At 41.8% G+C, this 12,138-nt stretch overlaps 1 protein-coding gene across 4 annotated transcripts in view; it reads right to left on the bottom strand.

The window, feature by feature from the left end:
• ksr2 (kinase suppressor of ras 2) overlaps positions 1-12,138 on the bottom strand; it is a 116,873-nt gene that overhangs the window by 14,628 nt on the left and 90,107 nt on the right. For 3 of the 4 annotated variants that reach the window (XM_076025797.1, XM_076025799.1, XM_076025800.1), the window contains one exon: positions 10,711-10,988. In XM_076025797.1, coding sequence (XP_075881912.1) covers positions 10,842-10,988 — 147 coding nt within the window. In that variant the 3' untranslated portion in view covers positions 10,711-10,841. Of the gene's footprint in view, positions 1-10,710; positions 10,989-12,138 lie in introns of those variants that run through there. The other variant, XM_076025798.1, reaches the window with a different exon arrangement.

Below are 12,138 nucleotides of genomic sequence, written 5' to 3'. Positions count from 1 at the left end.
ATGTAGCTGGAGTTTTTTTTTTTTTTTTTTTACACATGAGCATTCAAGGTGGTGATGGCTCTCAACAAGAAACTGTTCCTCAGCCTGTTGGTCCTTGTTTTAATGAATCTGTTACGCCTGCCAGATGGCAGCAGCTCAAACAGCTGAGAACCAGGATGTGAGGTGTCCTTAATGATGCTCCGTGCTCTGCTGAGGCACCAGGAGGAGTAGATGTCTGTCAGGGATGGGAGAGGGCAGCCAACGGTCTTCTGTGCTGCTTTCACTGTCTGCCTCGGTGTAGCTCCCGTACCAGGTGGAAACACAGCACATTAGCAGGCTCTCGATGGAGGAGCGGGAGAAGGCCAACAGCAGCTTCCTGTCCAGGCTGTTCTTCCTGAGGACTCTCAGGAAGTGAAGACACTGCTGAGCCTTCTTTATGACAGCTGAGATGTTATCTGTCCAGGAGAGGTCGTCGCAGATCTGGACTCCCAGGAACCTGAATGTGTGGATTCTCTCCACACGTTCACCGTTAATGTGGAGAGGGGGCGGGTCAGTTTTGTTCCTCCTGAAGTCCACGATGATCTCCTTTGTCTTTGTGGTGTTCAGTGCCAGGTTGTGAGTTTCTGGACCTCCTCCCTGTAGGCTGTCTCGTCTCCCTTTGTGATCAGCCTGTTGTGTTGTCAGCGAATTTGAAGATGATGTTGAGAGGTTGAAGATGCTGCAGAAGATACTGGAGAGCTGGTGGGCGCATGCTCTGCGCACCTTGCCTGGTACTCCGTCTGGGCCAGCAGCCTTCCTGGGGTTCACTGCCAGGAGCACACAGCTCACATCGTGCTCCTTTACAGTAAGTGGGGGGCTGTTGGAGCCTGTGCGGGGTGGGGGCAGGGCTGGAGCAGATGAGTGTTGCTGTGGCGAGTCAAAGCGAGCAAAGAAGCTGTTGAGCTCTACCAGCGACTCGCTCAGGTCTCCTGGAGTCAAATCGCGTCCCCTGAAGTTGGTGATGCTCTGTAGACTCTGACATACCTCCCGGGGTCTATTGCTGGTGAGGTGGGACTCGATCCTCCTCTTATAGTCCGCTATGGCTTTTTAATTCCTTTTTTCTGGTCAGCTCGAGCCACTGCAGCTGTAAAGAGCTCTGTCGCCTGACCTGAAGGCAGTGTCACAAGCTTTGAGGAGTGAGCGGACCTGGCTGGTCATCCAAGGTTTCTGGTTTGGGAAAACCTGGATGGTTCTGTCAAAAGACACAGTATTTATATAGAACTTGATATAGTCCAGTACTGTCCCTGTGTATGCGTCCAGGTCCTGATGTTCAAATAGATCCCAGTCTGTGCGTTGGATTGAGTCCTGAAGTTCACTGAGTGCAGTGTCAGGCCAGGTTGTTATAGTCCTTGTGGTGAGTCTTGATCTGCGTCTGAGGGGGCTATAAGCCTGGATGAGCAGCAGGGAGAGATGTTCTGACTCGGGGGGAGGGGTGCGGTTCTGTAGCCGTTCTTAATGTTGGAGTACACATGGTCCAGAGTGTTTTCTCCTCTGGTTGGGCACAGCAGGAGAGAGAGCGCCGTGCTAGCATTAGCATCTGTTGAGATGTAAACTGCGGTGACAATCACAATGTTTAGCTCTCTCGGGAGAAAAAAAAGCTGACATTCAACAGACGTGTACTTGAGCCCCCAGTAAAAGCAGAGCCCCCATCTCTGCTATAACCGGAGTCCTCGGTCTGATCCCAGCGGTGCACGCTAGCTATTAGCTGCACGCTAGCATTGGGAATCTTCGGGTGGAACCAGGTCTCTATATTGATGAGGATGCAGCAGTCTCGAACAGAGCGATTTCCAGCATGTCGTAGATCCAGATCGTCCGTTTTGTTGGCAATGGATCTGGCGTTCGTGAGGTATAGGCTCGGAAGAGGTGGCTTGTGTGGGTTGTTCTTTAGCCTTAGCATTAGGCCCGACCTGTGGCCCGCTTCTGCTTTCTCTCCCTCCTCCACCTGCGCTGCTTCCCAGACCCAACAACAATCCATGCCGAGTGTGGCAGCCTAGCTAACACGTCAACGAATATCAAAATACAAACAGAAAAAGCAGCTTTCAGCTAAAGTTTAGCCAAAATTGGCATTCAAAAAAAATTAAATGCCAATCTTGTGTGTCTGTGTGTTTTATATGGTGTTCATTATTCTGTTAATCCAGTTTCTGATACAATTTTTTAAAAATATTTCTCTATTGTACAGAATCACTTTCTGAATGGCCGCTAACTCTGCGACTGGATATAGATCAATCCGTTTTCTGGTTTACTTCTGGAATGTGCAGCATAACGTCTATTATCTGCGCCTTTTCTCCATCTCTCCCTTTCTCTCCTTTACTCTCTGGCGCTCAGGGTTGAAGTGCTCAGCGCAGATAGACTATGCCACACAAAACAGCTCCCAGCCAACCAGGAGCTGTCTCTCTTCATTCATTTAAAAGAGCCAGCTCTCAGAACCAGTTTGTTCGTGAACGACCCATCACTATTGCGTACTGCTACTGCAAAGGAATTGCGTCCTCAATCATAAACAAACTCGCGCCACGCATTGAAGAAGCTCACGTCTTGATTATTTTTGTTCTGGGCATACATGCCAGCGCGGGGGTGTGGCGCACATGCATTGTCTAGTCAACTCCGACGAAGGCGTATACACGAGGGAGAAATTCAAATTCCAGATGCATTATCTGGTTGTCGCAATCGGAGTTCTCAAACTCCAATTTTAGTCGGACTAAAGCGTTTACATGCACTCATAATCGGACGGAGGCAATAATTGGGTTTTCTCGAGCGTCGTGTAAACGTAGTGACTGATGTTGCCGACCGCTCAAACAGGAACGACCCCAAAGTCAGAGAAGGTGATAAATTGCCATGGCTGCTCAATTAAAGAAGAAGAAGAAGAAACAAGGAAGTGCAACTTTCAAACACACATTAGGTAAAAGCCCCATCACGCTGCACAGAGTGGACCAGACTCAGACTCAGTGGACCAGAGGTTTCAACAGGTGCAGATTAATGAGGCTTCATGAAGAGCAGCTGAAGCTAAACGAAGCTAATGAGGAACGACGGCAGAGCGGCGTAGAGGGAACTCAGAGATGGAGGCCAACTATGAAAAGCGATGGGAGATAAACAAGAAAATTCTGGAACCACAACAGCAGCACGAAGCTCCGCCTCCTGAGTCACCTACGCCGATCGCCCGGTGGAAAAACAACAACAACAACAACGTGACTTAGCAAACATCCTCCAGAGTCAATCAGAAAAGTCCATCGTTGGCTCTGTCTGGATCCATCACACTGTTAAATCACCACGGTAGAGCCCACGGTTTGGTTCTAATTTTCTTGTTTTCTCAGCAAAGAAAAGAAAGAAAGGCAAAATAAAATTGTCAGGAGAAACAGAACTTTTTAAACAGCCTCACGTCCTTCGAACCAGCCGCTCCCTCCGTGTCCCCAGATCCACTTCAGAGTTAAATTCTGCTCTGTTCAACACAAACTGTGATCCACACTTTGCCGCATGTTTATATTGGACATCTAGGTGGAAACCAATAACATGTTTGACTACTGCAAGGCACAAACATCAAAACAGCAACGCCACACTAAAGCCCCAATTCCACTGCCCAAAAAAACATGTTTTTTTTTTTGCAAATAATCGGCATTTGGTTGGCGGTGGAATCTGCTCACCGAGCCGCGCGACAAAACGGGTCAAACAACCCGGCAAGCGACCCGGGTCAAAATCGGCTTGCGATGGAATTGGGACACCCGGGACAACACCACCTTTTTTACCTGCAGCACGGGGTGACGTTGAGCGTAGCGTGCGCTAAATCATAATATCGCGCCAGTCGCGGCGTATATCGAGCACCGATGCAAAAGTTTTCCATCACGTTCCATCAGCGCTGGGTAATTGTTCATTGTCCTCTGGCTGTTTGGCCCGCTGCTCGCGCACAAAATGGACCAGACGCCGAAACAATCGCTGTGCGCCACTTCAAGTCTGGCGGCAACGACGTCATCGTTCCACTACAGCGGAAAGTGACCAACAACTAAGAACACTGGCCACCGCCGGACTCTGGAATTCTGTAGAACTTCATCATGCGATCTCAGCGCGATGACGTCAGCAGACACGCAGCGGCGAAAGCGGAGGGGGTGCAGCTTGCCGGCGGGGGGGGGGGGGGTGGGGGGGGGGTGACACCCCGCTGGGTTTGGTGCGTGGAGACGGAACTCAATGCCGATCGCTTCCGCGACGTCCCACGTCCAAAAACATGGTGCCATCCCGCTAGTTTTTGTGGAACAGAGGCTAAAGTCAAAGAAGTTTGGACAGGAAACAGGAATCAGAGAAGAAGCAGAATCAGACAAAAGCAGCCCAAGGCTGCAGAGAGTTTTTGGTTTGGTCACCCTCAGCCCCCTCGGCCGTCCAGACACCACCTGACGCTGACGTCCAGGAAAACACCAACAGGTCAAAGGTCACAGCTTACAGGAGCTGAATGTTTGTTCGCTCCATCATCGATTCAGGAAACATTTTCAACATCAGCTCTGATTGGAAAATGATTAAAACCATTTTAAGCAAGCATACAAACGCATGAATTATACTGCGAATTACAAAACTTCTGATTTATTTTTTTTTGAGGGGGTGTGTTTATTCTGAATGATTATTTTTTCATGACATTTTTGCAGATCAAGGTTTTCTGGAAATGGTCATCAATGAAAATGCATCCTTATTTGCTAAAACTACTTAACCCTGCAGCACCATGATTCCCAGATTTGTTTTTCTTTTTTTATAATTAATTTCCTTGAATAAAAAAAAAAAAAAATGAAATGTCAGGATTTCAGCGCAGAACGTCAGCTTGTGTCAACTGTGACTGAACAAACGTGACCTTTTCTAAAAAACATAAAAATAAAAAATAAAATCACCTCATCTGTAGGCAAACATGGGAGCAGCTCATGTTGCACCCAAAGTTGAATTCTAATGATGAACCTTCTCTGTTTGCAGCAAGTATAAATTTCTGATGATGTTTTTCACAACAGAAAGACTCAAATCAGGATTTCATGTTTGCCAAGTTTTGATTTTATTTATTTATTTATTTATTTTAGCTCACAGGGATGACGTAGTGTCCTTTGACTGGCCAATTAGAAATGAGCACCGTTCTAGTATTTTGGGTTGTATCCTGCATATTAGCTGTGCTTCCATTACAGTTTTTCTTAAAATAAAAGCAACATTTCTAAAAGAAGGACAAAGTACAATTGCCATTTGCAGGTGTTTCCATTGAATGGCGTGAAGTGCATAAGCGGTAATTCTCGTAAAATCTTGTCCCGCGAGAGCCCCCTTTAAGGAGGATGGAGGTAAAACGCACTTTGGGTTTTGGAGCAGCTATTTCAGTCGTCACTACCGCTGTTGCCACTGTTATCATCAGGAGACAGTTGTTATATTTTTCTCTTTGAATACATGTAAAAAAAAAAAAAATTCATCTCCTCCTCCGTCCAAACAAAATGTGCCATTTTCACTTGAAGTGAACTGGTTACGTGACCCCGGACGTCATGCCAAAAAAAGTGTTTCCGTTCCACTATTACAGCATACCTCGATATCAATATGTTTCAAAAACCACCTCATGAGAGTGTAAAAATCTTTTAGCGATATTTGAGAGGTTTCTTTTCGAAGTTTAGGTGTTTAGATTAACAGTTTTGGGTTTTTTTGCGCAATTCTAGGGATAATAATGGAAATGCAGGTATTGTTTTCCATGTCTGTAGGTAAGTGTTGGAGTAACCAGGTTCATTTTTGTTCTGCGTCTTTGTCAAAACTGCTGATGGAAACAGTAAATACTCTATTTCTCTGACTGCTCTGTGTCTCTGATGGAGCTTTTACTTCCACAACTGACTTGTTCTTATGTAAGACTTTGCTCTTTGAAAAAAAAAAAAAAGTCCAATGTTCTTTCTCTTTTTTTTTTTTAAATGGTAAAAATGGTAAATGGACTACACTTATATAAGTGCCTTTTTCCAGCACCTTTACGGTACCCCAAAGCGCTTTACAGAGGCCTCTCATTCACCCATTCAAACCTGCAATGTACAGCTGCACTGAGACTGCGGTGAGTGTCTATGCGGTTTATGTGCGATGCACTGACTCTCTTTACAGCCTGTTTGCTGTCAATTCAGGTTGGCAAAATTATCAAGGATTTGAAACATAATTTCAATTTCTTTGGGTTTTGATTTGAAAAGTGACTAAATTGTCAATTTTAAAAGAACATGCTAAAAAAAAACCAATAACATACAACCAAAGTAAAAAAAAAACATGGATATGGCTGACTGGGATAAAGGATGACAAAAAGAAAACAGAAAACGTCCAAAATGAAAACATCTTTTTATTGTCATACACTTTGTAAAGGATGAGCGCAAATAAAAGAGCTTGTGATAAAAACAGAAAGAAAATCTACTCATCACTAAGCCATGGACCATAAGGCATCATTTAATACAAGCTTGGTTTTTTCTGGCGCTATCATCTACAATACAGAGACGGAATCAAAGGAAATGAAAAGGAGCAACAACACAGTATCAATGCTAATGCAGTCAGAAGGAAAATGGCCGTAAAGAAAAAGGTAAGGAACAGAAAACAACCAACGGAAAAGGAAACACAACACAGTCTGTACATTCAAAAAGAACGAGCGGTCAAAAAGTTAACAGGGATTATTGAGATCACGGCAAAGTGACGATAAAACAGAGTCTACAATCTCTTATTTACACTTGGCACTAATGATAATCTTTGATTGTTGTCACCTCTGGCTTGTGCACAGGTGGTAACACAACCCACCCCTGTTTTTTTTTTAAATTCATTTACTTACTTTTAAATGCTAGTCTAACCCTTTATAGAATCTATAAATATTCTGAAACAATCATTCTCTCAAACAAAGCTGTTGGAAAAGTTTTGCAAAGCCGGATGTAAAACTCTACTCGGTATTTAGATCAAACTGCCCAACTGACACAGTTCATCAGAAAAATGCTCATATACATGTATGTATGTATGTATGTACGTATGTATGTATATATATATATATATATATATATGTATATATATATATATAAATATATACACATATACATATATGTGTGCGTGTTTGTGTGTGTATACATATATATGAACATATGTAAGTGTGTGTGTAGTTAATCTTTTCCTTTCCTTTGTTGCAAGAATCAGTCACTGATAGTCCATCTCATGCAATTTAAAGTTGTAAACAGTACAAATATAAATGATCCACTTACAATATTTGAATCCCAGCAATTCCAAAATAGACAGACTCCAAAAACAGCAGCAGGTTAGATGTATGCATTTTCTTTCCCATACACATGGATGTGTTTTACAATGAGGTGGTGATAAAATGGTCATTTTTACACGGTAGATTGTCTCTATTTGACTTGGCAAGAGAAAATCAAAAGCAGTGTACAGCTTGAATGGCAGCCTTTAGTTCTCTGTGTTGAGTCACGTTTGCTATATTTCTGAAGCGCAGCACTGACACGTAATGAAATGTACAGTGTGAATTCAGAGAAAAATGGGCTGGGGTGTCTTCAGCATCCTGATACGTCCTTAATGATATGTTAAAGGGAAAATTCAGCCAGATTTAGGTCACTTTACTTTACAAAAGCAAAATTCTTGAAAATTATGCAGCAACTTAGGGATTCACCTGCTGGCCACACGGAGTTTTGAAACAATGTTGTAGTCATGCAGGAGGGATGGTTTTTGTTTTTGATTGATGGAAAAAAGATGAAAACCAAAAATTTAAATGAATATAATATGTACTTTGGTGAGTTAACAGTAGAAAACTGGCCACCTACACTAACTTGCTTGCTGTGTGTCTGAGCTTCGAAATGATGATATCTATCTTTCTTTCTTTCTTTTTTTTTTAGCGGAGTAATAAGAAGATCTTCCAGTGAAGGATGAACTCATAAGCAGTAAAATGTAGCTCTGCACTGTCCGCTGCCGCAGCTGCAAGTTGATTTACGCTGTAATGAACACAGCTAATGGCGGCGAACGTTAATATACTTGTTACAATATCATTTTTGAAAGTTTGGTAATGATCCTTGCATGAGACTTCCTCAATACTAAATGAATAAGTAATGAAAATGAAATGTTGCTTCATATCCGGAGATCATGCATAAAAATACACACACACACGTATCTATATATGTATACATATATATATATATATATATATATATATATATATATATATATATATGTATACCCTCGCGGAAGTGCGTGCCACTTCGAGTCTGATGTTTGTTTGTTTAATCTCTCTGATACTAGACACTACACAAATATGATCCCATTTGTCAATCGCTGTATTTTATTTTGAAAATTAACCAGATTCTCTCGTATTTCTTTGAGTGACTTCCTGTCCAGCCTGATGCTCACGCACAAAATAGACCAGACGCCGAAACAATCGCTGTAACTCAAACGCGTTTCATATATATTTATATATGTATAGATATATTTATATATGTATGTATGTATATATATATGTATATATATATATACATATATATATATATATATATATATATACAGAGAGAGAGAGAGAGAGATAGGTATATAGATATATATACACACACAACAGCATATACATATATACGTGTGTGTGTGTGTGTGTGTGTGTATGTGTGTCTGTGATGTAAATGGAATGTAACGAAATGGTCAATGAGAAAAAGTGGGTTGAAAAAATAAAAAACAATTGATTTTATGGATGAATTTGTAGAATGATGACAACGCTGTACTGAATCAAATTAAAAACCTTCACGTGTTCTCTTATGCGGCTAACATTTCCGTCCTCACTGAATCTGGAATCTGTTAAAGGTCCAATTTCACACAAAAAAAATCCGCCACCAATGTTTCGTATTATAAAAAGTGCCATTGAACTCACCAGGGAAGAGAAAAGTCCACCGTCTAGTTCTTTGGCTCGTTCCATGTGGGCTAAAACGCAAGCCCTTTGTGATGTCACAAAAGGGGACTGATAACTCTCCCATCTGGAAATGGTGTAAGGTTGCTCCACTGGAGTCCAGGTTGACTCAGGATCTTAACATTAGTATCATGTGGGATCTGAAACGTCACCCTCAATCTCTTCCAGGTGTCAAACCCAAAAAACAAACCCCAAAGCATGTTGAAAAACAGCATTTTACACACACCTCTCCAAAAATGATGTTGTCAACTAATTAGGCTCCACAAAGTTCAGATGCTAATTAAATGAAATAAATAAAAGAATCACAGCACTGACTATAGAGTAGCAAGCTTCAGAGTTTCAGCTGTACCTAATATATTCTGTCTGTATCTATCGGCAGCTATTTAAAGTAAGATTAAAATGTAAAATCGAGTCAGATTTAGAAGGAGGGAACATGTTGAGAAGCTCAATGGCAGCAATTCTGAGGGGTCATTAGTTCTACAATGATTAGGTCATTAGTTCTTCTACAATTCAAGTGTCAGCGAATTTCACAAAACAGCATCAAGTCAGGAAGTTATCGTCACCGTTATATTCATCTTAAAAAAGGAAAAAAAAAAAATTCCTCTTGCTAAAGTTCACTCATGTTCATATTGGGCCCAACCAATCAGAGAGTCATACTGCGTCCTGGCTTCACACTGAACCCAGGACGCACGTCCCAGACCGCTAAACACAGGGATGCTGGTCGTCTTCACATTCAAGCGGTGTGGCGCAATTAAGAGGAGTTTGGTGTTCAATCAATCTTTGGAGACAGACGTGTGACCCCGGACAGAAAGACAGACAGACATGAGAGACCATGAGGCAACACTGACAGACTGACTTCAACAGGTTGACAGACGACGATGAAACACATACTATGCTTGATGTACCACAGTTACATTCACTCAAAATAATAATAATGATAATAATAATAATAATAATAATAATAATAATAATAATAATAATAATAATAATAATAATAATAATAATAACAATAATAACAATAATAATAATAACAATAATAATAATAATAATAACAATAATAATAATAATAATAACAATAATAATAATAATAATGGTGACAATAAAGACATGAGGGGTTCAAAATTTTTACATCTCAGCTCTGTCCTAAATCGCATATTTGTGGACCAAACTCAAAGAAGGCCAAGTGCAACGCGAGCTCACACTGACTCTCAATGACTCTAGCTCAATCATGCTACCATGCTAACTAACGCTGGTATTTGCTAGCTCGCTAAATGGGCATTAAGGTTGTGGAGTGTGTTTGGCTTATGTGAGACGAACAAGTTGTTCAGGCTCTTCCTCACCAACTCTTAATAGTTTTGCCATGACAAAAGTAGTAGAAGCAGTTAAAGTAAAAATAAAAATGGAATCCTAATTTCTTTATAATTTTCTTCTGTAAAGTGGCAGCGTGCAATTTGTGACAGGCAGTGAGCACCGAAGTGCTCTGGTAAAATATGCGATTTCGGACACAGAGCTCGCCCACAAACATTTTTTTTTTTTTTCAAACTGCAGAATGATATGATCAGTTAAGAGTTACAATGTACATCCCAAAAAAAAAAAAAAAAATTCAGATATTACGAGGGAGGATCAAGCAGATATTTAAGGACAAACAAAGGAGAAAAAACATCTTGTGTGATCAAAGCAAACCAAAGGAAAAGTGAGTCCCAACTGCTTCAAATGCTGGACAGTCGAGTCTGGACACACACATGCCGACATTCCATGAAGGTCACACAGCACGGGCAGTTTTCATCTCTGGGCTGGCATTTGGATTCAGTGCATTCTTTAAGAAGTTGGGGTTTTCTATGTCGGGGTTATGTCGTTTGTTTGCTTGTTTTGTTTTGTTTGTTTGTTTTGTCTCAGTAGTTAAGCTCGATTGTTTTGACGTTTTATGTTGGCGAGCTTATTTGACATACTCAGCTGACTTCCAGAAGTGCCCTGGGTGGGAAAGGCGACGGTTCCGTTTGGGCAACTTTTCCAGCAAATCCACCAGCTTGGAGAAGCTGGGTCGCTCTTCCGGTTTGTATGCCCAGCACAGAAGCAGAATATCCTGGAAAACGAGAGAACAGATGAGCCAAACATATTTCAGAAACTCAAAATAAGCATAAAAATACCAAAAGGCAAAGAGTTGGAAATAATTATTCCTAGTCATTTTAGGTATTGTCTTGAGGTCAGACGAAAGGCCAAATTAAATGAAATAAAAAGAAAATTGGCTTTACAAGCTCGTCAATAAAATTTCAATTTCAGGAAGACTGATTGATCCATTTCTAGCAGTTCGACATAAAAAAAACAAAAAGGCCTAATGGCAGCTTCTACTTGTTCGTTTGCATTTGATCAAAAACATGCTGAATGTTGCTGTTAGGTTCACCATAACAATATTATTCATTTCCCTTCTGTTAATATGGCATCTGCCAACTGTCTTCCTAGTGAAGGACTTGAAGCAGTTGTTTTTAAAGTAGTGAGAGAAAAAAAAGACTGGAACACTGGACCAAAATTCATCCATCAGTTAACATCTTGGCACTAAGCGTTCAGAGGAAGACATTGTTTCTCTCACGCAGGCCGACCATCGGACTTATTTCTGAAATGCTCACTCACTCTATTCTTTTTTTTGTTTAATGACTATAAACTCTTATGCATTGAAAACTCAGTGTGAAATTCTCCCTCAGTTCAAGGTCCTCTCAACATTTTCCTCACACCACAACCAGCCGACTGGCTGAAATGAGTTTGCACAAAATGACCAATGGACGGCTGAAAAGGTTCACAATCTCACACCAACTTGCTGCGATGCTCGTTGGCTGAAAACTAGCGCCGGTGCCTGTTTATCATACTTTTTTTTTTTTTGGAGTCCATCATCTCCTCCAGTGAAATAGACCCCAGAAATGACTTAGGAGCGGGAACTTGCAGCCTGAGAATCGTGACACTCTTGCTGTGTCTCAATTGAGGGTCTGCACCCTTCAGACCGAGTGTCCTCCGTCTGAAGGAAGCGTTCTTCGAGTGCCCAGCCTAGAAGGACGGACCAAACCCCGCCTCCCCGGTCACCACTCGGGACGGTCTAGCCTTCGGCATATGTCCTTGTTTCGTCACCGCCGTTCCCTCCGGCTGGCCAACCCCGGAAGTGACGTTTTTATAGTATCACCCTAACCATTGGTTCGCCATCTAACGATGCCGTTGGATGATCAGATAAGTAAAATCCTACGTTA

The sequence above is a fragment of the Nelusetta ayraudi genome, unplaced genomic scaffold (assembly GCF_046127955.1).
Source record: "Nelusetta ayraudi isolate G7.1 ecotype Tasmania unplaced genomic scaffold, CSIRO-AGI_Nayr_v1 ptg000018l, whole genome shotgun sequence".
In the NCBI taxonomy this organism is placed as follows: Eukaryota; Metazoa; Chordata; class Actinopteri; order Tetraodontiformes; family Monacanthidae; genus Nelusetta; species Nelusetta ayraudi.
Note: the sequence above shows the minus strand (reverse complement) of the source record. Positions and strands in the feature narration are given on the sequence as shown.